Source organism: Typopeltis vanoorti, chromosome 6 (assembly GCF_054136105.1).
Source record: "Typopeltis vanoorti isolate ZY-2024b chromosome 6, IOZ_Tvanoo_1.0, whole genome shotgun sequence".
NCBI lineage: Eukaryota > Metazoa > Arthropoda > Arachnida > Uropygi > Thelyphonidae > Typopeltis > Typopeltis vanoorti.
In genome coordinates this window covers 68,759,818-68,787,221 of record NC_143554.1, presented here as the reverse complement: position 1 = coordinate 68,787,221, position 27,404 = coordinate 68,759,818, and the positions used below count along the sequence as shown (strand labels likewise).

Genomic DNA, 27,404 nt, shown 5'->3' with positions numbered 1-27,404 from the left:
ATTTTAGGTGTTCACATAATGGACATTTTAAGAAAAACTTCTGCATGGCGTTCCAGTACGTTTTTAAGATGAGATTTCTTCATGAATTTATTATTATTATCATCATCATCTGTCCACTTGTCCGAGCTCGAGTCCTTCATTCAAGTCACTTTAAATAAACTTCATAACTGCATAAAATTAAAGGGTTAAGTTTTTGCATAATTACCGACGTCACAGACAGAATTTACGTTTTGTAAATTCCGTTTGTGACGTCGGTAATTATGCAGTCGTGGTTAGAAATAAGATATACCCTATTCATATCGTTATTCAGACATCGTGGATGTTAAGTTTTTAAAAATGATTGACGTACCGAGTCTAATAAAATGAAATTAAAATTGTTGAAAGAAAAAATTCTTGGGATCCATTAGGGTGTGATGTCGTTCTAAATATTATTTCCTTCACACATAAAATGTTGCCCTTAGCACCGCTCAGAATAATAAAACGAAAACAGTAATCCTGTGACGTCACTGTGTTGTTGCATCATTCATTTCTCCATCCCCTCCCCTCCGGTACATAATTCGTTCGTTTCTGAATTCAAGTATTGTGTTCCTAATAATCTATTTTTAATGTCAGAAATTTCTGGACAAGCTATCTTGTTAGCTCGTGGTGCAAGCTTGTCACTGCTGCTACGAACGCAGAAAAAAACTAACATTATTCGATCATTTAAGAGTTATATTTCAGGATGATAAACGTTAAGCAGACACGATATTGTAGCATATACTTGGATACGAGAGAGATTGCTAACGCAGATTTCAGTGATCGATTTACGTGTCAAATAATCGAAGACACTTCAAGGCATGTCTGATATGTAACTTGTATTATAAAAACATGATTAATAGGTAGCTGACAGACCTAAAACCACACCTGTTAACGGCGTTTATATATTAAAACAAACATACTTCAAGTCCTGTAGGTCACCGGGGTAATTAGCTGCATTTCATACAGTCATGTCATGGCATATATCGACTTGAAAATATCCAAATAGGGCAGACGTTCAGTTTTGTTTTTCCCCTTGAACAATTGATACAACAAAATCGTGCGTATACAAAAATAATACTTGAAGTCGAAGCATTGTTGTCAAATATTGAGCTCACTGAATGAATGGACAAGTTGTCAGTGTTCATTTCTCTTTCGTCGCGCGTGACAGTACTAGTGAATTTTTCTAAGCGTCTCCTGGAGGTTCTTCGTGTAGCACGTTACCTAGTGGCCCACATTTCCCACCCTAACCCTTAGGGGAGAAAAGATATGTACATTTTATTAAAACAAAATGGCGATGTATGCTATAAGCTAAGTTCTGGTAGAAAAGAAACTGATTTTCTTTTCACGCTAACTACGTAAATTTTATGTACTCCAATTTTCGTTGAAGATCTTAATACGTTTGAATTCCCACACTTGGTCGTGAATGTTGTCTTAATAATGATAATTAATGTTAACATAATGATTCAACTTACCTCTCGACGTATACCTGGGAAAATAATGAGAAATGCCAAAAACAGCGTCGAAAAGGTGACATAAATGAGTATATTCCGCACATCTCCGATCACAGGCGTCCGGTTGGAAAAACTATAAAGAGTAGGTCCTCCGTCGTCACGGAAAGCATCGAACCATCCTTTCAGCATATTGCACGATATTCAGTCTTCGGGAACTGCACATAAAAAAAGACGATAAAATAAGTTAACTTGTAGGTGGATTTAAGTGGTATTTGCTAAATGCTTCCGAAGATGTGGTCACTTTTTTTCTGAATGCAAAATGCCGTTAAATTTTCGCAGCAACCTACTGTGCTCGCGCGTGCACGACAGACTGAAGAGAATGTGGAACAGCGAAAGCGAAAGGACTGCAAAAATACTCTCGTATGTGCCTCTCCGTTAAGTTGTCAACTTCGTCGGAGAAACCTGGCCCACTTTTGGGCGGGATTTGAAGGTAATTTTTCCATCAAATTACAGGAAACAGGTCAAGGGCCGCGACTTTAATAAACATTCTTCGCCCAATCGGCTCTTTCTGGTCTCAACTTGAGCTCATAGAAATGCCCAGATGGTGTATTTTTACGCGCAGGCGTATTGTGTACAACTTTACCAAAAGAAACCAAAACTTTCATAAAGAACACATTGAACTTAAGTGTTTTTTTTATGTTGTCTTCCTTGCCCCACCTCTAAGAAATAATGCTAGTAGTCACTACAGCTGAACGAGCCGGTTACAAGTTGGAAAACCAGCCCCGGCATTTCCTAACCTACATTGTTAAGCCAGCGGCCATTAACAGCTGAGTTGCCACTGTCGCTTTCCGTAGAGAGCATTCAACATTCGCCCTGCGTGTAATATTGAGCGTAACATATTTTATTTGTATTGATTAGTTTATGGGTGTAATGTGATTTAACCTGTCTATCGTATTTCATCAGAAAACATTTTAATTTTCTGTCTTCCTCTAGAAGATCAACAGTGTTTTTTCTTCGATCAAAAAGCTTAAGTTTTGCAGTTAACGTAGGAAACACTCCCAAATATTTACCCCTCCCCCTCCTCTCATGATCATAAAATGAATCGGGGAAAGAAATACTTGAACGTTAGCCATTAATACTAAAAATAAAGCAAAAACGGATTTCCAAAATAACTCTTGGAATTATGTTGTCCTTCAGTTTATCTCACGTGATTTCTTTTGTTGGCGAAGTCTATGAAGACCAGTTATACTCCTGTCACTCCCACACATAACGGGATCACTGCTTGTAATATTTAGCAGCGCAACAATAGTATTGTTGATATTTGATATATTACAGAATTTAATGTGAAAACCGATTACCCTTCGTAATGGACGAGAAAGTTCTGATTAAACGCCTTCTATCCCTTAACCAAAACGTCTGCTTTAGATGCTACTTTAAAAAAAAAAAATAATAAATAAAATATTTGCATAATAAATTATGCAAATTGTTAAGATCACGCCAAATCAACAATGGCTGTGACACTGGTGTACTGTATTCTTAATTGCGCATGTTCTCTTGATAGTTTGTCTGTTCGATGGGAGGAAGAAAAAAAAAAAATTAAAGTTTGCGTACTGTTTTTCATTACGAGAACATTTCTAGTTAGAGGACCTATTAAAATTAGTTTTTTCCAAATGAAGACACGTAGCGCTATTACATAGCATGGAACAGTACTTGCTACAGCTGCGCTGCATTGCACCAGTATGCATTTTTTTATTTTGTGTTGGGATATCATTTCTCTGTTATAAAAAAAAAAAAATGAGTGTGGCAACAGTGTTTATTAATAACACACACACACACACACACTCGTAGTAACTATCCTATCTAAGCTGCCACTATGCGTATACAACTATTTTCCTGTTCTTAGATGGTATTCGCAGTACTAATAAATGGATTCGTTCCTCAGATTCCATCGTTACAGAACTTCGGTTACAATCGTGCTTTCCGGTGAGCGAGCGAGTCAAGATTCGCGTTAGACAACTAATTAATACACTAGCACAACACTTACATTAACAGATCCAGAAAAAACAACAAAACTTCTTATTTGTAAGCAAACCAATAATTGAAATGAATTTAATGCTCATTAAAGTGATCGAACTTTGTTTTGCTTCGTAAGTGATTTTGCATACAATGTTCTTCGATTTCATCGCGGCAGGTATGACATTCATAATTTCTTATATCTTGTCTAATTTTTGGTCAGCTTTGACCTCGTTTTCGGGTAAAGCTACTTACTAGTTCTGCACATCATGACTTTGAACCTGCGCCAAGAGTAAACCGACCATTTAACGATGATGACTAGTCTTCGCAGACGTACATATTAAATGTTTTTAAGGGTCTGCTGTTAATTATCCCCCCCCCATTGTTGTTGTTCGTCTGTTTGGATTGATATAATCCTCCACATACACAAGAGGTTGTAGAAACTATAACACATCAATGCCGTTTTGAGTTAGTGCTTTGAGTAAGATCTTTATATATTTCTTGAACAGCTGAAAGTTTTAAAAGTTCTTTCAAAGAATAAGAAGTAAACGGAATGAAAGAAGAAAAAAAAAAACAAGTTGGTTCGGTAAAATATGGATAAGTGTATGGGTGTTAACAGCTGCGCGTATTTTTACACGCTTATGGTGGCCATTCTGGCAGAAGAGTACCCACGAATAGCTAAGAGCATATTCTAAAATTCCCAATTAAATGCCATCTTGTAATTACGAATTTAGACTGATGATCCTTCAGTCTAAGTCGTTGCGCAATGCAAAGTACTGCACCGATATAAACCATTCGACTAAGCAACAACTTCATTTTATGAAACTACGCTAAATGTTGTACGATTGCATAGCTGTGCAAAGAAACGGATTATTTTTGATTGCATTTTGCCTCTCAAAGCGCAACGGTGGCTGATAAAGTTACACCTCAACAATAGAACACATGCTTTTAATCAAATTGGATTGGAAGCTGCTCATATGAATTTAGTGAAATCTGAATTGTACTCATCTCGCTACTTAATTTTATTTAAAAAACAGTTTACGTATTTTATGTGTCGGCCGGACAGGTACTGAGAACGGAGACAATGCATAACGTTAATTAATATTGCTATTATAAATACAAATTGCTAGCAATAACGAATTACTCGTAATAATAACGTTTCGTGGGCAAGACTCATACGAATAAAGTTTTATTTCCTTCGTTATACGGACAATTAAATAGGTGGCCGAAGTGCAATTTCCTTTGACTTTGAAGATTTAGATTTAGAGAATGCGAAAGAAGCAATTAACATTAATTACTAAGTTGATTGAGGGACTCAGTCATAATTACTGTATTCCAACTGTATATTATTTTATTGCAGTTTCTGTTCATGACATATATATATATATATATATATATATATATATATATATATATATATAAACATCTGACTCCCTTTGATTGGACTGATTTAAGTAGACGGAGACCACATTTTTTTTATATTAATTGTCGGATATTAATAATAGTAGTAAGTGCCGTTGCTGTTATAATTAATAATAAGACTTTAATGCTAACACCATAAAATAACTGCGACGAGACCACAAGGAAAATCAAATATGATACGCACTTTATAAATACTCTAAGATAATTTCCATACCTGTTTGTTTATTGTTTATTTAGTTCTTGCACAACATTGTGCAGCTGAAAGAATTCCTGAAACACTCTCTCCACTCTGGATTGCTTTGTGGTCGTAAATGAGGCCAATGTTCCCTTGAGCCGCATCGTACTGTTTCTCTCTCTCTCTCTCTCTCTCGGAGAAAAGAAAGCAGTTTTATTATTTGGATGCAAATAGCCACGAGGAATTATGTCAAGGATGCGGTAGTTATGATGTAATATTTCTAAAGATTTGGAATATTAGGAACTGAGACAAACCAGTATCGTCACTTAAGAAAAGTCAGCTGCAGAAGTTCCTAGTCGTCTATACATTCGTGATTATTTGAATAGCATGGGATAGGTAAAAGGAAGTAAAAATTAAGATTTTTTTGTCACAAATAAGTATGAAATATTTTAACTCAATGCTGTCACAGCTCTCACTCGCAACACACACAGCCGCTAAATAAATAATAAATTAAAAAATAAATCGGTTATTTTTCTCCCTTCGAAAAATAACCGTTACATATTCCAGTCACCGACTTGAAGAACTTTTTCCCACGCATTTATTTTATTTTGTCAGCAGATTCCAGAGTTGGCTTTAATACAAGCAAAGTAGAGTTTTTCATCCAGAGGAGGGAGTAAAAATTGTCACGAATATACGAGCACATATAGTTGAGGGGGAAAAAAAACCGTTGATCGGTGGAGACTGGCTGCCCATTGATTTCCAAAATGTTAGGACTAAAAAAAGTACCTTCTATTTCCTTTGGGGAATGAAGAAAAGGAGGTTCATGTGTTTTACTTATATTTAGCAGTTTACTCGTACGGAAAATATAGCTCCTTGTGTCTACTTTCACTTATTTCTGATTACGTGTGAATGAGTAAGAGTTCTCTGCCATAGATAGCGTTGGAGTTCTTCTAGAACGAGTTTTTCTTTTGTTATAAAATGAAAATATTAACATTCAAACTTTATATAAATTTTAGAAGTAACAAAATCCTCTAACGCCTATTATTTTTCGAAGGGAGAACTCGTTTAACTCTAACCTTTTGAAGAAAGAAAACTAGACAACTTGACTAGAAAAAACAACAGTGACTAGAATCGAACTTATAACGGTCTTTCTTCGGGGTAACCTAGCGCTGTGAAAGCAAACTTCATTTACGTTTGATTAAACAGATACCCCAGAAGTTAGTCAACTTATAAGTTATATCCAGAAGTAAAGTTGACCTGTGATTATGCATTGAGATGAGTGGATGAAACACATGCATTCATCCACTTGCAGACTTAAATATTACACTTGTTAAAACGAAGTGAAGTAACTGATAGCGGTAAATGGTATGAAATTGATCAATTCCGTACATCATTTATTTTCCATAATGATAGAGACTGGACGTCTTTTAACTTTTTAACTATCCGGTTACAATAAATTAGAATGAACGATGTGATTACACTTGTTAATTCGAATCCTTCAAACTGACATATCACCATATTACAAACCCCGACGGAGTCCTACTTCTCTGAACCTCAAACTTTTTTTTTTTAATTTTAAGGAGGAAAGAAACATCAATTACGAGATATATAGTAATCAGAAGAGACTATACTTGCTTCACGGGGAATATTCCGTCATAAGGGGTGACAGTCACTATTTTATTACCAGCTGGTAGTGTATACACAACCCCGTTTGGTGAATTGGGACTATTCTTTAACCAGGGTTAAAGAATAGTCCCAATGTAGCCCATGCATGTCGTAAAAGCGACTAAAATGGGTACCCAGTACCCCGGGGGCATAGCCGGGTTCCTTCTTGGAAGGTTGGGCGCAGGGCTAACAACCATGTCCTGTAAAAACTCATTTGTTAAGAAAATCAAAAGGAAAATTAGCCAGACGGACTTCGCGGAACAACTTGGACAACAGAAAAAGGATTATGAATATTGGTTTGGAAGCTGGAATGTCTTGAGCCTGAACAGACCAGGAACATTGAAGAGAGTGTGTGAGGAACTACAGAGATATAGAGTGCAGATAACAGCATTGCAGGAGGTGAGATGGAAAGGAAGTGGCATATTTGATACCAGAACACATACTATTTATTACAGTGGAGGAGATCAAAAAGCTTTTGGCACCGCATTTTTGGTTAATAAAAAATAGAAACACTTGGTTCTTGATTTTAGACCAGCTAATGAACGACTTTGTGTACTGAGAATAAAGTTTAAGATATTCAATATTTCACTTATATGTGCACACGCATCAACTGAGGACTCTTGTGAAGAAGACAAGATGAATTATTGGAGAAGATACATGATTAGGCACCGAAACATGATGTAAAAATGATTCTAGGAGACATGAATGCCAAAATTGAAAAGGAAGAGACCTTCTGACCAACAATTGGAAGAGCATACGAAAAAAGTAATGAAAATGGCACGAGACTAATTGATTTTGCAAGTAGCAAAAATATGATCATATGTACAACCTGTTTTCCCATAAAAGAGTACATAAAGTTACCTGGAGATCGGCAGATGGAATAACGGAAAATCAGATAGATCATGTGATGATTGATAGACGACATGCGACAGATATCATTGATGTAAGAAGTTTTAGAGGAGCGGATTGTGATACGGATCATTACTTGTTAAGAATTAAATACAAACAAAGGATAAAAATTAATAAAGTAGGTAGAGGAAAGAGAACACCAAGATATGACATCCAAAAATTAAAAGACGGAAAAATCAGACAAAAATATATTGAACGATTGAGAGAAGAAATAAATGAGGATGAACATATAAATAATATGACTATAGATAAAAAATGGGAATGGATCAAGAATAAAATTTCTAAAGTGGCTGAAGAAGTCCTGGGATTCAGAAACAATCATAAAAGAAATGAATGGTATGATTTGGAATGTAGAAAATGTGTTGAAGACAGAAATACAGCTCGTCTAAAGATGCTTGGACGAAAAACTCGAGCAAATGAGAATAAATATAGAGAAAACGAAAACAAGCCAAAAAGATTTGTAGAAGAAAGAAACGTGAATGGGAAAAGGCAAGGCTAAATGAAATTGAGATTTTGAAGAATACAGGACAAATTAAGAAAATGTATAATAAGATAAAGGAAATTAAAGGCGGATTTCAACCCAGAACAACTTTCTGCAGAGACCATGAGGGAAACTTGCTCAGTGGAAAGGAGGACATTTTGAGAAAGTGGGCAGAATATTTTGAAGATCTTCTTCAGGACAAAACAAGCTTGGAAAATGACGTTCCAGAAGAAGACGAGTTTAACGAACCCCTGGGAAGTATGGGAAAAGCTGAGACAGAGGAATCACCAGAATTAAATGAGGTGGAATTAACCCTAAAGAGAATGAAAAATAATAAAGCACCTGGTGAAGATGGAATACCAGTTGAGCTATTAAAATACGGTGGGCAATCACTATTAATCAAAATACATAAGTGCTTGTCAGAGGTATGGGAAACTGAATCTATGCCTACTGAATGGTACACTGCTATTATCGTTCCTATACATAAGAAAAATGACAAGTCTCTGTGCCAAAATTATAGAGGAATATCACTGTTAGCAGTAATTTACAAAATATTTGCAAGGGTACTGGAAACTAGATTGGAACCCTTTATAGAAAAAACGCTGGGCGACTACCAATGTGGCTTTAGGTATGATAGATCAACAACAGACCAGATTTTTACAGTACGAACTATAATGGAGAAATGCTACGAGTTCAATATCAATCTGCACCATTTGTTTGTGGACTTTAAACAAGCCTATGATAACATCGATAGAGATAAGCTATTTAAAGTCATGAAGGAATTCCAAATTCCACCTAAACTGCTAAGATTAGTTAAAATGACACTCAGAAATACCATGGGTAGAGTGCAAATACAGGGCGAACTCACACCTGAGTTCAGGATTACCAAAGGATTACGACAAGGAGATCAACTATCAACTATGCTTTTCAACCTGTGCCTTGAAAGAGTAATACGAAATGTAATTATAAACAGAGGTGGAACTATTATGAATAGAAGTCTACAGCTTTTGGCTTTTGCGGATGATGTGGACTGTATTGCAAGGACTGAGAGAAGCCTTAGAGAAGGTTATAGACAAATGAGAGAGAGGAGGCAAGGAAAATGGGACTACAAACAAACGAAACTAAAACAAAATACTTAATTGTTGCCAGAGATAAACAAAACTTGGGAAACAGCCAAAGTTTCACAGTAGATGACGAAACCTTTGAACGAGTCCAGCAGTTCAAATATTTGGGTTCAATAATAACAGAAAGTAATGATATGTCAGTTGAAATTATCTATAGAATAGCTGCTGCAAATAGAGTTTATTATAGTATTCAGCCACTATTAAAATCGAATTTGATTTCGATAAAAAATAAAATCCAGCTATATAAAGTAATCCTCAAACCTGTGCTTTTGTACGGCTGCGAAGCATGGACAATGATCCAGAGAGATCAAAACTAATTATAAATATGGGAACGAAAGGTATTAAGAAAGATCTTTGGCCCAATTAATGAAAATGGACTTTGGAGAGTGAGGAATAACAAAGAAATAATGGAGAAATTCAATGAAGTGGATATTATTACTGAAATAAAAGGTGAGAAGACTGAGATGGCTAGGACATGTTCAGCGAATGGGAGATGATAGAGCCGTAAAAAAGGTCTTCATGTCTGGACCAGGTGGATCTAGGTCCAGAGGACGACCAAAAGGAGATGGCATGACGATGTGGAGGATGATTTAAAGAAAATGAGAGTAAAGAACTGGAGGAGTAAGACACAGAATCGTGAAGGATATAAGGCTATCCTGAGACAGGCCCAGGTCATAAATGGACTGTAATGCCAAGGAGTAGTAGTAGTAGTGTATACACACACACACTGATTAAAATGGGAATCCATTGCATAGGGGAGTAATTCTTCTCTTCCTCTGCACCAAAATAATAATAATAATAATACATGTCGAGATCCAAGAAAATACGGAAATCACCTCTGAATTGAATTCAAAATTCAATCAATTCAAAACTCTGCAAAACCAAAGATTGTTGTTTACGGATGCGCAGTGAATTTATTAACCTAAATTTCTATTCAGTTCTGTCTTGCAATAGTTTAGCAATATCTGTTGGCCTACAATGATTTCTTAATATAAATAGGATAATATTTATGCGGTAAAATTGTCCAAAGTAAATTCCTTGTTTAAATAAAAGAAATGTAAATAAACTTCGGTAAATAATTTCATATTTACCGCATATGAAATTATTCGGTAAATTTCATATTCAGACTTTATCAAAATCCTTCAGCCAGTCCTGCTTTTTATAAGAGTATACTGTATTTATAACCGCAAAAATATTTCTGACTGCTACTTTATTACTAAATCCAGCAACATGCACCTAACAGCATTGTTTGCAACTGAAAAATAAATCAAAGTTTGTTAGACTTACCTAGTTGTACAGCAAAAAATCTATTTCGTGTTTTTCTGTGATAGAAAGTATTCTTGAATGTGGATCTATCTCTTCTAAAATTTTTGAAGGATGCGTCTCCTTATCTCTTAAATTCTGTACCACACAAGTTAATTAAAAAAATAAAATCTTACGACACTATTTATTTTAACTTTACTAGTCTCTTCCGATGAATTCCATAAACTCATCATCCCTGCCGTAGTTCTCTCCTCTTTATCGGTTATCGTACATGTCATTTATAAGAAGGTTAGGGGGAGCACACTGAGCTTAGCACGAGGTAGATAAGTCAAATGGGATTTTTCTCAGTACTACTAGATTTTAAATGAACTCTTCTTGTTTGTCAATTAACTATATGACTGCTTTTATCTCCTGTAAAAATTTCATTATAAACTCTACACTCGGTTTAATAACCCCCTCTCTTCCTACACACCCCGTTTGAATTTGTAGTTCGTTGCGTCTTACCGAACTTGGATAAAATCCGAAACGTACAAACCTTTGTTGTAATGGTACGAATATCGTTCTGAACGCCTATTTATTTGGCAGTAGTTGATATTAGTTCCAGATGAATCGCAAAAATATTCTAATAAGTTAAAAATGCTTAAGAAAGTCCCGTGTAAAGTATGTTGCCCTTTCAATGTTAGATCTCGACAAACACATGCGAGAAGATTAAATTTGAATATCTGTCTGCTGTTCTCTGTATATTGGCAGCATGAAGTAAGTGTTAGATTTTCTTCTGGTACTTATAAATTTCCTGGTATATTTTGCTTAGTGTGTGATAGAGTGACGTTGGCATTTAGCAAACATGGCGAATGTTGTGCCCGCCGATCCAGCCAAGGATAAAGCATTACAAGATTACAGAAAAAAGCTGTTAGAACACAAAGAAATTGAAAGCCGATTGAAAGAAAGTTAGTTATATTTCTCTCTGATTTGATGGAATTTAGGATAATATTAGTTGCATGATATTAACTTCAATAATAATCAAATTATTGCTGTGTCATAGCATTGCATGCATTTTTTAATATGTATTTACGTACACATGTCAAGAAATCTGGTATTTTAGTAAGTATGCGTATAGAAATAATGAGAGATTGAAAGTTTCTTAAAAAGGATCATCTCATTTATAATATATAAAAAGGATGTTTGGTAACAAAGTCTGAAATTTTCTGCTATAGACGAATAAAACGTTAGATGATTGGTTCATGTAAAGTTGATTTGCAGTGTGAGCTATTGTCATGCCTAGCAAGAAGTTTTTTCTAGTAAAAACGATTCTGTTTATTAGGTTTCTACCATCTCTGGCTCTTCTGCGTATTACATTTGAATTCTCCCCCCCCCCCTGCAGCTGTTTGTGATAGTTATTTTCGATATCTGATATTTTATTAAGAAGAAAAATTTGGAATTATTGGAACCAAGATGATTTCATTGGCTGACTTTTAAAAAAAATTAAAAAAAAACTATTAAACTTATGGCTCGTATTTTTCTAGTGTAACACTAGCATAGTCAACTTTAGGTGTTGTTGTTTTTATTGATTTCTGCTGAATTTATTGTAAGAATGTTAAAGAGAACACAGGCTTGTCATCTAGATACCATCAAATAGGAATCATTTTTATCAATAACAAGGTTAGTTCAAGAAGCACCTAAAACCAAGGTGTGATGAAGATGAGGATTACTTATATGTAAGTTTCAGAAATGGGAATTCACAGCATGATGCGAGAACAGCTGAAGGAATTAAATAAGCAGTATGAAAAATCTGAAAATGATCTCAAAGCATTGCAAAGCGTTGGACAGATTGTTGGGGAAGTTTTGAAGCAACTAACTGAAGAAAAGTTTATTGTCAAAGCAACTAATGGCCCACGTTATGTTGTTGGATGTCGTCGTCAACTGGATAAAACCAAATTGAAGTCGGGTACTCGTGTAGCACTGGACATGACTACATTAACAATAATGAGATACTTACCACGTGAAGTAGATCCACTTGTGTATAACATGTCTCATGAAGATCCAGGAAATATTTCATATTCAATGATAGGTGGACTTAGTGAACAAATACGTGAGCTAAGAGAGGTAATTGAACTGCCTTTACTAAATCCTGAATTATTTCAAAGAGTTGGAATTACTCCACCTAAAGGATGCCTGTTATATGGACCACCAGGAACAGGAAAAACTCTTCTTGCACGAGCTGTTGCTAGTCAGATTGAGGCTAATTTTTTAAAGGTAGTATCAAGTGCTATAGTAGATAAGTATAAAGGAGAAAGTGCACGTCTTATTAGAGAAATGTTTAATTATGCAAGAGACCATCAACCATGTGTAATTTTCATGGATGAAATAGATGCTATTGGTGGCCGCCGATTTTCAGAAGGAACTTCAGCAGATAGAGAAATACAGAGAACACTTATGGAGTGTTCCTATGGCCAGATACCCTTGATCCTGCACTTTTAAGGCCAGGCAGACTTGACAGAAAAATTGAAATTCCCCTCCCTAATGAACAGGCACGTTTAGAGATTCTAAAAATCCATGCAGCTCCAATAACCAAGCATGGGGATGTTGATTGAGAAGGAATAGTCAAAAACTTTCTGATGGTTTGACTGATGGTGCTGATCTACGTAATGTTTGCACTGAAGCTGGGATGTTTGCTATTCGTGCTGATCGTGAGTATTTTGAGAAAAATTTAATGAAAGCTGTACGCAAGGTTGCAGATAACAAGAAGTTAGAATCAAAACTGGATTATAAGCCTGTATAATTTATATGAATCAATTAAAATAAATTTCATTTGTAAAAAAAAAAAAGTGACGTTGGCATAGTAAAACCGATGTCCCGTTCTATAAATATGGTCTTTCTATTACGATGTGATATTGAGAACCATTCCTGGTAAAAGCCAAGATTGCATTTGTCATATTAATTTTAATGTGGACTTTTTCATTGTAGGCATTTTTTTTTTAATGCGTATCTAAAATACTTAAAAACAGGCTCCAGTATTTTCAGTTGTTTTTCGGATTACACTATTAAAATAAAATGGCTTTTGCAAATCCCGAAAGGAAGGAAAGTATCGGGAAGTAAAGATATTAAATTGATGAGAGTTGAATATAACTGAAACATTTGATTACTTATATATGAATATGACAAGCGCCAATGATTCAAAAAACATTGTTTACAAGAAAATCAAGTATTAATAACAATGGTTGCAAATAGATGGCGCCACTTCAACCAACCATTTGTCATCAGATGCTAAAAATACTTATCAGAAAATTGCGAAAATTTACTAAGTTGTGTCCGAAATTGCATTTACGTGCTTACCAATCAATACCATAAGCGTATTTTACTTTTTTCTGGAGGTTTAAGTTTGGAATTACCATTGTACTTTCGCAAAAGACTTTTCAGAGGTTTTCATTAGGTCCTAGTCTCTCGCACTTAAATAATAACACGAAACTGACTAATATATAGTTCTTCACTGTATATTAATCACAGAACTCGTGAACAGCAATCTTCGCTAGTCTAATATTGAATGCAGCTGCATAAATTTGAAAACCAATACATGAATATGAGCAAACAAACTTTCTTCCAGTTTCTAGTTTAACTTATGGCGTGTGTTGCATATGTTTATTTATAACTTGATATGATAAATTTATATGGGTGTTTTTGAATACACATACATAGAACCAAATAATAAAGTAAGCAAGTACTCGTACATTTAACCATTTCTGGTCCTTTCTTATCATGAGATTTATTTATATGAAAATCCCATTTTAGATTTTACTTAAAATCTAAAAGTCGCAATCTTTATTAAAGGAGATTTGAGAAATTAAAATAAAGTTTAAAATCATACATGAATAAAGAACTTCGTCAAACTGTATCAAAATTCAAGCTTCCGCTGTTTAAAAGAGACTGATGTCTGCAATTATAACGCATTTTGTCGGAGTGTGACTAAGATTGTACATGGGGTTTCACAGTATTTATGTTGTCATCTTAGAATTGCACAATGCAATAATAAGGTAATCGTACTGCGATCCACTATATTGAAAGACTTATGACCAGATAATTAAGTTCAGAACAGAATAGGCGAAACGAGTCGCTTGATTGAGTATTAACAGTCTTTCGTCATGCATCGTCAGTATTGGCTGTCAAAAATGTAATCTAATAATGTATATGTCATCTTCGGTACAGTAATGACACAAAGGACCGACGCGTACAAATTAAAATGGCCACAAAAATTAAAATATTCTTTGCTGTTTTTACACAAGTATGATATTGAGATCAAATCTTGCCACATGGTGTGTTGAACTGATTTGTAGCGAATGGAAGTTCGGTCTTTTTTTTATTCTAGAATACGTCCTTAATTGTTTAATTCTTCTTAATTTCAGATCTTATAATTTTTCCCATGTAAAGCATTTTCTCAGTAACAATCTTAAACCCGGTCTCTTTTCTGGTAGGTGAGGTGCAACAGCCACGTTTGTTATATAACTTAATTTTGGAATATTTTAAGTGACAGTCGTAATGTATGGTATGCCCAGGTGGCTACACCTGTGCATGACTGATAAACGTAATTTGTTTCGGAGAATATGTTTAAAAAAAAAAAACGGGAGTGGAATATGTCAACTATTGCGGATTGTATTGTATCATGACTCCTAACTATCATTTCCGGGAGTTTTATTTATTTATTTTTGTCATGATCCTGAAATTTATGTAGTAGAATAGTACCTCTACGGCCTTAATCCACGAAGATTAATCACATAAGCAACTATACCAATTTGATCCAAATTTCGTACCTGCTATTTCCCATACGTATTACCAGTTTCAGTGAAAAAATGAAAATCTAAAGGAACAGAACTCCAGCAAGGAACTATAAAGTTCACCAAGTAATAAATTAAAATGAATTTTCAAATTAATAATATAAAAACATCGTATCTGAAATTGTTTTTGCTTCTAAGGTTTCCGTATTAGGAAACTAATTTGCGTCCAGTGAATGGAATTTCGAATTAATCTTTTTTTGCCTTTTTGTTTATTAACTCATTACATAACGTATCTTAAATGAGAATGGATAGTTTCCTATCCATTCGATTAAAATCTTACTCCATTACATGCATCACCGGAGCAGTAAAATTTAGTCTTCGTGTTGTCGGAGTTTAACAAAAAAACTGAAAATTGTTCAGTATTTTTCAAGGCGTTTTTAAGGTTCATTCAAACTCCGTTCTCTCGTGCGGATATACAGACAGATATGACAAAGTTAATTAATATGCACTGTTCCCTTGAAAACACTCCAAAAAACATCCATAGCTTTTACTTTAATTGAACAGGCAAGTCCGATTTTTATCACTTGGTATTTTTATTTACATACAGAGAATTTATTGTTAATAATTGACAATTCCTTCCACACGAGGTTTCAAATAGAGTGAAGTACTAGAGCAACTCTCTGTAAAGCTAACCCACTTCCCAAGAAAGCCAATAGGAAACGCTTATTTAAAATAGTAAAAACCATTTGACATATGGAAATTAAAGAGATATATATATATATATATATATATATATATATATATATATATATATATATATATATATTATGAAAGATTATCCTTAAATGAAGTCATACTCACTGGGGAAATCGTATCAAGGTAGAAAGGGGGGTATCTAAAATGATTCCGTTACAAACTGAATACTGTTTTTGAACATGTTACATTTTTTTCAGAACCTAAAAACTTAAGATTAAAAATTTTTTTAAGTTTAAAAAATGTAAAAGAATATAAATATAAATCATATTGTCAATATAATCCATTCTGATTTCAAAATATGGTAGTGTGAGTATATATTGTATGTACTGACCTGTGTTTAGAGAAACAAATGTTTCTGGAAAATTTGAAGGCCAGGCTGATTTTATACGTTTCGATGAGATGAAAGAGGGTGAGGGGGTGGGGATAGTGGTTTGAGCTGTGAGGAGGAAAAGGGGATTAAAAAAAAAATCCTTTAAGCATAACCTACTCTCCCTTCACTTATTGAAATAACAAATTCCTGATATGTACCGTTAAGGAATGTACAGGATACTATAATAGCGCTACACGATTTACTGAAATACGTTTTTATATTTGCCTTATGTAATACCTTTTTTTTTTTTTTTTTGGCTGCTTTCATTTCAGTCGTTTGTTGTCAGGAAAAAGGTCATAGCTCATTAGTACAACCGAATCGAAATATTTCAAGCTCTCCTTTATCAGTATGATGTGTGTTGTTGTTATTATTACATCACACCTCCAGGAAGTCCAAAGACTCATCGAGGGAGGGCACCTGCTCTACAACTCTGTCTCCACTAACCGCAACTACCTTCATCTACACCAGCGCCGACCACCACCACCACTATTTTCACAAATCGCAAACATCCATCCATACCCATGACGGGATTCGAACCCGCAACCTCTTGGCTGGAGAGCCAAGAGTCAATATTATTATTATTATTCCTGACACCTCCAAGGAGTCCGAAGACTCATCGCGGGAGGACACCTACAACTGTCTCAACTACACCGAACCTCTACTACGAATCATCTCCATCAACCGCCCACCACAACTAGTATTTTTTTGTCTGTAAATTGCGTGTGTTCTGAAGGGCCGATTTGTCTGTATGCGGGATGAAAAAACAGTTTCCGGGAGAAATTGAAATATATATATATATATATATATATATATATATATATATATATATTGAAAAATAAATTTTGTCGAAAAATGATGTAAAAAATCGCGAAATAAAGTTGCAGAGATATTGAACAAAGAAATACAATGCTAAGATATTATTCGCGAGGTAGTGTTATTACGTGTTCTTAAACTACCAGTGCTGCTTGTGCTTAGAGCATATACTTAAAACAACAAACAGGATGAATAAAAAAATAACTAAAATCATCAAAGCAAGTAATAGTATTCTAACTGAAGGTTCTCTTTTCAGTTAAGTAGGAATGTGCTATTAAACAAACAATGTAAGTAGGTACGTTTAAGACTAGTTTGTGCCCATCCAGATGGAACATAGTATTGCGTGAATAAAAGTTCCAAGGCTCGTCAAGATTTTTCGCTGTGTACAATTAGTCGGTTTTCATTTCTTTGCACTTTTGAGAATGACTTAAGCGAATACGGAGGCGATTTGATTCAAATACTGATTTAACTGCACCAAATAACTCGTGCACATTGAAATCGATTAGTTCCATGAATCGCATTATCAGGTTACTGTCAGCCAAACACTACGAAAGTAAATTTAAAAAATTAACATGAAAGTAAAGTTTCTATTTACGTTATTTCTTATTTGAAAATAAAAAGAAATTTTCTAACAAAGATCCTCCTGAAGTTATATGATCAGTTGATCGTTCAATTATGTAGAATATCAATTAATGATCGTATATAAACTTTAGCTACCAAGTGTCAAGTCGCGCACGCGAAACCGTCATATTCATACTACATTCAAAAAAAGCGCTGGCATTCTGCATCAGAGCTTTCTGCCTGCTTTTTTTTTTTTTTTTCCTATTAGCTTTAAATAAGGATTTAACTAGAACTTTAAATTGTAATTTTGCTTTTAAATCAACAAAAATCTAGTCGCTTTGAATGTGCTTAGGGCGGAACCAAAACGTTTAAATGCTTGCTTGATATTGTTTTTATTCAAATTACTTTAATTTTTGCTATTTTTATCCTTCGAGTGTCTCAGTCAGGAATAGTGAATTAATATATTCAGTTTTTTTTTGTGTGTGTGTGATTAATAAACCATCGAAGTTTTTTTAATGAGACACGAGTCCGTCATCATTTCAGAACAGCTTGAAAGGAGGTGGTGGATTCGCTTTGGATGGATGGAATTATGGCTAAATAAAGCTGACACAGTACTCTTTCCGTAAATGGTGTATTTTCTGCGGTTTGTCTCTTTCTCGGAAGGAAAAAACCCTACCATTTCCGTTATGAAAACCGGTTAACTCGCTTTCAGATGAAAAACGCCTATAAAGGATTATCGCGTCCTAGGTTTTTCCAATCGAAGTGAAAATATCGCACCTGCGCGGAATGGTTGTAATTACGGCTGAGGCAAATAATAACGAAGGTTATGTCTGTTAATTGCATGTGTTTTCCGGCGTTTGACTGTTGTGTAGAATGAAAAAACCCTGTCACGTCCATAAGAGATCCGCTTATTCTCCGTCATATGAATTTTCTAAAGATTCTTGGTTGAAAATTACTATGAAAAGTACGTATATTACTAAAAGTATATACGTACTTTCCCCATAAAGTGTGTGTGTGTGTGTGTATGTATGTATGTATGTATACACACACACACTTTAATCTCGAAACCAAAATTCAAAATTTTAATCAAGATTCCGTATACCAAATTTCATTAAGATTGATCAGGTATGGTAAAATATGCCACAAATAACCATTTTCAAAAATTACTAATCTCTTTTCTTGAATATTACATACCAGTGACAGACCAAGCTTCATAACAAGATTATAAAGTAAAGAGATAGAAACGAAATGGTAACAATTGTGTGCGGTGCTGGAATTTGGTTTTCTAGAAATGGATTAACATTACAGGAAGGGGCTTAACATAATACACCCGTCTCGTAGACTTAGTTGCTTCGTCGTGTTTCCAACTAACCACTGCAGCTCAATTAGATCGGCCGAGATTAATTGTGACTGGCGCCATTGAAAAGATGGAAACGTGATGGTGTTCAGAAAACGAAGCAATAGACCACATCACAAACTGTTGAAAGGAAATAGAACGCTGTATTTCTCAAATTGTATTGCTTGATAATTCCATGCAACGGCTACTGCGTATTCCAAAAAATGGCATGTCTCGACTTGCTGATTTTCTGAGCTTGCCGTGATTGTACAGTAGACCGTAGGAATCAGTAGCAATTCTCAATACGCTCTTTACATCAGAGTAATGTTTGGACTATGACTGCTGTAAAGAGTACGTTATTCATTAAGTGTACTGGTATATTATACTTGACAAGAAATTTATTTCAATACTTGATCCATGCGTAAGCGAACAAAGTTTGCACGTGAAGTATCTTTACGACTAGTCTATTAACTTCACATCAATTGCTTCAGTATCCCATAATGTTTTAGCATTAAAAACATTATGGGAAGGATCATCAGCCAGATCGTTTTGACCTTTATTGTGATCTCATCAATCCAAGATCGTTGTAATCAATCAATGCAGAAGTCATATTTCGTATATACAAATAGAAGAAAAATGTATCACCATATTGAGTGTAGGGTTTGCGATGTTAATGGATGCTTCTCAAAAAGTGTCTAAAATTAATTCTTCTTAAAAATGTATTTTTTTTTTCATTGTTTCTCCATATGCGTGTTTTTTGTTATTGTATTTATCTCAGTTACCGCTCAGCGATGTGGAAATAAACCAGCTCACGATAAAGTGGGCTAAACACAAAGCAGTGTTTTCATTCCAGGAATGATAAGCATTACTGTTAATGTATTTCGCTTCATAAATGTTGAGTTTTATAGATAAAAACTGTCCTGTTTTAATTATAATTCATTTCCTACTCGCAGATGGGATTTCCACTGTTAACTGAGCAATGTCTGTTTCTTCCTAGTTGGTTATTCTTCAGAAACTGACTCACAGACGTGTCCCAAGACGTTATCAAGACTAATTCGATGTTACGCATCGTACTAGTCCACCCACACTTGCATTTGTCGACAGCGTGACGCGACCAACCTTTACCTGTTTTGACCTCTCAACATCTGGATTGTTTCTGCGGTATCAGAAGCGACCTTGGCCGTGAATTATTTCATTACGGTTCAGGATAAAAGTGTGCGTAGATAATGCCTCTCTGCGATAAAAGTTCACAGGTCTCTTTCCTCACTCTTCTTAACACCTGCTACTTACTGAATACTGTCGAACTGTGCTAAGAAAAAAAAAAAAAAAATGCAATAATTTTTAGCTCCGCATGCCACTCGCAATTGTGAAACGTTTTCCACGAAAGTTATTTTAATGATCTTCATGGAAATAGAATGTTCTCTGCGACGTTCAGAAGAAAAAAAAAAAAACATCGTACTCAGAATAACTCGCACACAAGCTTAAGCTTGAGTAGAACAACACTTCCAAACGCATTTGAACGTGTAGTTACACGAGGTTACATATCTTTTTTTACATTCTCTCGGGATTCATTCCAGAATATGGAAGTATTCCCGAATGAAAAAAAGCATTATTAATCGTAAATTCTATCACGAAACTAGTATTGCACTATTTAGAACCTAATAAATTGTATTACTGTTCGTAATACAACTTTAATTTGATTTTTCTCCTCCTTTGGTTATTTAAAGACTTTTTAGGTGTTTTTCCAATTTTCAGTTTGTTTTTTTTAACGAAAGTTATTTAATATAAGACTAGAAGAACCGGAAATTTAAAACAAGTTTAACAGCAGTTGCCATCTGCGGATTTTCTTGGTCTGATGACATAACTAAGTGTAATATGATCACGCTCTTCAGCGTATAACTTCCTTCACACCTCCATTTTCAATGTGGCTTACAAAATATACATATTCCAATTTTAACCGGCTTTTGAAAGTTACTGTAATTAAATAAAATTCGTCTATATAATAAAGAAGCCTTTACTCAAAAGAAAGACCCCCCCCCTTTTGCCTGTGTTTCATTCTACCCATGAAAAGTCGAAAGAAACCTAATATTAGCATTGTGGGTAGGCTTAAGGATTAAATAATCTGGAAAACTTGTTCTAGAAACCAGACATGGATTTTGTTTTCTAGCCACTTACTTCATCCTCGAAAAAGTGGAGTGGTGGTCCCACATTAAAATAAATGCGGTGAACGCCACCTACTACCTGATGATTTACATAAATATCCATGCCACAGTGGGATTCTGACCCACAGCCTGTTGCCTACAAGCGAAGATGCTTCCACTCGGTTGCCGAGGTTATGCTAAAGGAGACGACCATCTTCTTCCATTCTAAAATTAGTTCTAAATCTATAAGAAAACATATTTGGCAAGAGATAAAATTAACCAACTGTACCGCAGAACAGGCAGCATTAGTACGCATTTATTTTAGACAATGTCAATGAAGTTAACATTAATGAAAGTAGTAAGAAACTTAATTCTTGCATTTACATTGTTGTCGGTCGAGTGTGCTATTACATAAGTGCATAATATTAATCGGAAATATGTTAATCGTTTATTTTATTAATTTTCTTTTTGACTATCATACGGATTTAGTCTTTTAGATTTTATTTATGAGAAGTCTCTCAAATAGTAAGAGTTTAAGTTTAAACCCTAACGATTGTGCTGTTTATCTTCATCAGCACCTAACGCATTTAATATTTTCTTATATATTTATTATTATTATTTAGCGTAAAATATTGCTACTGTTTGTTATTGCACTGAATGCTTCTTCGTTATGATTATGGCATCAGTACTCTACGATCACGGCTTATCAATGTGAGTTTTGCAACATAAAGCCTCTTCTATACCATAAGTTTTCTCATTTCTGTTTTCTTATTTTAATCTTTGGGCCGCGAAAACTGATAGAAAAAAAAATTAAATTTAAAAAATTGTCTGAGAAGAATCTCCTGGTTATCATGTACCACTGTCACCGAAATCGAATCAGTTAATGAGCTGGATTCGAACCGTCATTTGGTAACCAATCCCTGCTTTTAAATTTTTATAATTTTGACTAACTTACAGAGAAGACCTCAAAGAAGTTTGCGCCGACTCTGACAGATCCTGGAAATATTACTCGATCAACTTGATTGTTAAGAGTGAAACTGTTTTGTTTGTTCTTGTGATATCCAAACATTTGATTGTGTTCTCGAATATACTACGTGACTTAGCTGCCGTGTTCCCCTACCGATTTGTCTGTGGAAGGAAAATCAAACCTCCGAATAAAGGCTAACTTTTTTTTTCCCCCACGCATAAACAACGCCTGATAAACCTGGGTTCAGATAACAGACGTGATTGATCTCTTTTTCGGCACCTCCTTCTCTCGGGCAGATAACACCGACTTGTTAAAGCCAAGAAATTTAAAGAAGACGTTGAGGAGAAACACAAAGGCTGGAAATCATTATGCGTAAATGTTTATATATGGTGCGTGTGCGAGGTTGAAGAACTCCAAGGTATTTTCCCTTAACTTATTCATTTAATCTCCTTAAAGGAAATCACAGCACTTCGTTCAAGGCGCTTGTGATATCATGCATATCTACATTGTACGGTGTTCTTTTTTGCTGGTGCGGATTTGTGACTGATGCTTGGGTGTTGTAATAGCACTTGCGTGTCCTTATCGTTTATCTTCTCTCAGTATCAAAACACTGGAGATCAAGGTTGAAATTAAAGGGAAATTCATTCAAATACATTATTTATCTGCACGGAAAAACAAAGTTCTTAGAAAAAAGGAAGGAATTCTAGAACTTGTTGGTGACATTTGTGTAACATAAATAGTTTCATTATCTAAACGTAATTTTCATGAGTAACCCAAGTTGTAGAGTATGCCAAATCAGCTTATGTTATTAGCGAAATGGAAGTTCTTCGGGAATAGTCTGGATACTGAATCCAACTACTACTGCAACTCGGTTTCAATATCCAATGTAGAATTCCCAATCACATAAGAATGGAAAGCAAAATCTAAAAGAGACCTAGCATGTGATATTTGGAGTTTTATAATACGATATATTTTATAAAGCGCCTCCGTAGCGCAATTGGAAGAACAACGGTACATCGCGCCCTTCGATTGGAATAGGCCTAAGTTCGATTCTCGTCGTGACAGGAGGAATCTTTATCTGGACGATTTCAATCGAAGGTGAGTTAGCCGATCTCATACGGAGGTAGCGGGGTTTTTCCCTCCCGGAAACTCGGGTTTTTCATCCCGCATACAGACAAATCGGCCCTTCAGAACATACGCAATTTACAGACAAAAAATACTAGTTTTGGTGGTGGGCGGTAGATGGCGTTGATGGAGATGATTCGTAGTAGAGGTTCGGTGTAGTGGTTGAGGCAGTTGTAGGTGTCCTCCCGCGATGAGCCTTCGGACTCCTTGGAGGTGTCACGAATAATAATATTCGACACACGTACAGCGCATTCTTATCACGTGACTTATGTTCGTCAGTGAACGTATGGACACTGACTTTGCGATAATATTCCGTTCCATAAACCCCTTCATTAGTCGAATTTTTATAAGTCGGAATTTGACTCATCTCCAGTATTAGAGCTCGCCTGTTTCCTTAGTAATTAAGTGGTGATTGGTATGAATGACAATCAGGAAAAAAATCGGATAACATAATGTATACTAATACATGCACATTTTGTACAACGTACAAAAAATAATTTAATTAATTTTTGTACGTTGTATAATAAGCATAAACTAACGTGTAAGGTGGTAGAAGACTGGTGCGATGTGGACAGTTCCATCTTTCTGACGAATTTGTTGAGTTGTTACGGGATATCTCTCGATAACAGACTAACATATCATCCATCCTCTTTGAATTTTTAAGAACTGTATAGCACTAAGATGCATCTTCGCAAATCGTGTCATTACCATGTAAACCAAGGGTCTCCTTTGGCGGAAAGAAAAAAAAAAAAAAAATGTTCTTCGGATTCTTGAAAGGCACAAGCTCGAGTGGCTTCTGCAAACTTCGTTTCTCATCCCAATAAGGGCGCTCTCACCCACAAGTTTTTTTTTAAGCAACAGACATTCGTACATGGGGGTGGGCTAATGATTTTTTTGATACTGGAAGCCTTGCTCTAAGAGACCAAACATGTGATATTTTTCAACAAGCTACCTCATGCTTCGAGTAAGTTGGAGTGGTTGTCTCACACTATCTGACGAAATTCATCTCCCACCTAAAGGCAATTGCAAAACTTCCATGGCGGGATTCGAACCTGCAGCTGATTGGAGCAGATACGCCAACCACTGGGCGAACGAAGCCAATTTTGATAGCTTAAAATAAAATTATTATTAAAAATAATTCAGAATTGTGGGAAAGTTTGGAAGTCCTACATTTCATAGTCGAGGAGTACCTGTATACTGAAAACAATTTGGTTTTCAAAATTGATTTAATTTTGAAATATTTCAAAATTAAAACTCGATATAAACTGTAGCTCTCTTCATACTCGAATAAAACAGGGAAGCGTTCAACAACTCATTCGCTCCGAATTAAAGCTTTTCAGAGTTTCATTCTGAATTCTCTTACTTGTATACTGAACTTCAAGTCAATTACAACGACAACTTGCATTTCAATCCCGTCTAAGACTTAATCTTTATGAGCACTTTTTCAACTAAAGGTGCATTTGCCAGCCTCAAACGATGGCGAGAGGATTTCGTCTCCCAGAAATTTATTTTTGTCTTCCACTCGCAATAGATGGTAGGACTTTAATAAATTAAAATTATGGGTGGACTAATTTTTTTATTTATTCTTTTATAATCCGGAAATATCTATGTCAAAAGTGGGAATCGACCGCAGCCTTGTTTGAAGAGCGGATATGCTACTCAATTCAGTCAGTCGCACTTGCAAATTCAAACTCACACTAATATAAACTCATGGCCATGATTGCCTCCTTAATATCAATCATTTTCTAATGAGGAAACGAATCTCGGATCTTATTTCAAAGCACGCTTAAAGAGTATGATGGATAGGCAGCCGAGATTTGTGTGTGAATGAGAGAAAGAGAGAGAATTTTTGATTGGCTGGCCATAGTTATCCATAAAAAAATGTGATCCTTAAAGAACGAAGTCAGTTTTCCTACAGGAGAAATGTTACAAATGGAAATTAGATTCCTCTTTGTCACAGTTCAGCTGTTTAGTATGCAGCATTGGGTTGGTCGAAATTCTGACCAAAACAACTTAAGGCTATGAGACCATGTATTATAGCTGTTAATTGCTTGTGTTTTTAGGCCAGGTAGCTTTTTGGGCAGATGAAATATAGAGTTTTCTAGAGAGAAAAAAAACTGTTAAGGCTAGTCTGATCCACTTGTGTGGATCAGACTAGCCTTAGTATCTGGCGAAATGTTTCAACTATATCTGCATACAGATGAATTTTTGCAATACTTTGGCCAAGCAGATAGCGTCCCGTTTTTCCAGCCAAGACTGATGGTTCGAATCCCGCTGTGGGCACGGATATTTGTGAATATCTTTAGGTAGGAGATGAATTTCTAGACTGGTGTGAGGCTATAACCCCCGCTAATTACTGGAAGCAGAGAGTGATTCGAAAATTGACCATAGACCAAATATGAAACTTGAAGTTTCACTTTTTTTGTGTCTAGAGCAGGGTTTCCGGATTAAGTAACCGTTGCTGCTCACACTAATACTAATGTACTATGTTTATAACCTTTCTTGGGTGGAATTTTTACATAAAAAAAAAAATGTCAAGTTATTAATGCTAGCTTGCTCCTCCTATGTTCGAGTCTTGTTTAAGAGAAATGCTGCTAACATAGTGTAAAAGGCGCACATCCATTTCAGCTCCAATATTTCTGTGTACTGCGTTTACCATTTAACAACATGGTTTTAAACAAAATATCAAATTTTTACTGGATAATATTCTTAGTCGTGGTGATGAATATAACGAATTCTGTGTTCGAGTGTTCGCCACTCCTCCAAATACAGTATACAGATTTTCAGCTAAAGATGTGTTGCACAATTGACTGGTGTTCCCTCCCCAACGAGTTGGACAAAAGTCAAATAAAAAAGAAATGCTACACAGTGCCACTGATCAGCTGCTTGCTAATCGAGTGCTAGATATCTGTGTCTTTGTAACATAGTTATGAAGATGCCGATTTTTATGCTATTCGTTGTATAAAGTTTTTTTTAAGAGTTGAACAAAATCCTGCACGTGATTAAATGCCTTCTGTGCAGTTTATTCATGGTCTATGTCCTTTATACGTTTACCTGGAATCCATGCAAAGAAGCTCTCTCGGAGTAACCTCTAGAGAGCGTGTCCCCTGGGTGGCGGATAGGGAAGCCCACCAGATATGGTGGGGTGGTCCGAATACCACAGGGGAATATCATCTTGATAGCAAGGGCTTTCCCCTGGTCCCCTATTCTATATATTCTCTAATTTTAACTCGCTTAAAAAAAAAAAATCATGAAGCTCTTAAAGAGCTTATATTGATACATAAGAACAGCACTCGCAATATGTTTCATTCCTCTTTGGCCTTAATTTCAGATTAGCACACTACCGTTGATCTATAGTGATAACATTTCTGTGTGCATCGTCACTTTCATTCCCTACTTGAAGTGCACATCGAGAAACCTCTTATGCAACTGTGTAAATAATAAATCCAATTTGAAGAGTAGTTGTTTTTGTAATTACGACAAGGCACACTGTTTACAGTTTTTGTTTAACTCCATGTTCTTTTCCCGCTGGTTTTTCTGGGTGGAAAAACTGTATTCCAAGAAGAATCAACCCGTAAGAAATCCGTTAAATTGCTTGCAGTTGGAAAAGACCGTGTATATTCCTCGTGTTCCAAATGAGATTCGAATTCAGATCCTTTCAGCAGGGGAGCATGATTGTTGTTTCGACTGTCCCATTTTTAAAGTGAAAAATCTTGTCGTATCCTTTAATATTTTCAGCTGAACTAATAATAAACTAAACCAATAATTACGAAACCATTATTTCTATTAGATTATGTTAACACTATCATAAATATATGCTACTTACAGGAAGTAAAAATAAAATTAAGATAATAATGTCTGGAAAATAATCTTGTTGTTGATAATGCGTTTATCAATGTGAATTGGATTTCACATATAGAAACAAGGGAGGCTAAAACAAGCATGCGTTTAAGTGCAAAATTTTGAGAACTTTTTTTTTTCTTTTTTTCCCACCTTTTGTGCAGTTTATTCATGGTTTCTGATGTCCTTTATACCTGGAATCCATGCA

The 27,404-nt window shown here is 35.3% G+C and overlaps 2 protein-coding genes and 1 long non-coding RNA gene across 3 annotated transcripts in view; 2 read left to right on the top strand and 1 right to left on the bottom strand.

The window, feature by feature from the left end:
* The window catches only part of LOC150105515 (uncharacterized), a 227,578-nt gene that overhangs the window by 95,028 nt on the left and 105,146 nt on the right, over positions 1-27,404 (top strand). The gene's annotated exons all lie outside the window — the stretch shown is intronic.
* The window catches only part of LOC150105516 (dual oxidase maturation factor 2-like), a 62,290-nt gene that overhangs the window by 33,569 nt on the left and 1,317 nt on the right, over positions 1-27,404 (bottom strand). Inside the window, exon 2 of the mRNA XM_090394864.1 lies at positions 1,491-1,684. Within this exon, the coding sequence (XP_090250990.1) occupies positions 1,491-1,658 (168 nt within the window). The 5' untranslated portion in view covers positions 1,659-1,684. The remainder of the gene's footprint in view (positions 1-1,490; positions 1,685-27,404) is intronic.
* LOC150105517 (26S proteasome regulatory subunit 10B-like) lies at positions 12,250-13,346 on the top strand. The gene is given in 3 exon segments (XM_090393906.1): positions 12,250-12,967; positions 12,970-13,124; positions 13,127-13,346. Coding segments are annotated over 3 exon segments (1,047 nt in total). The 3' UTR covers positions 13,301-13,346.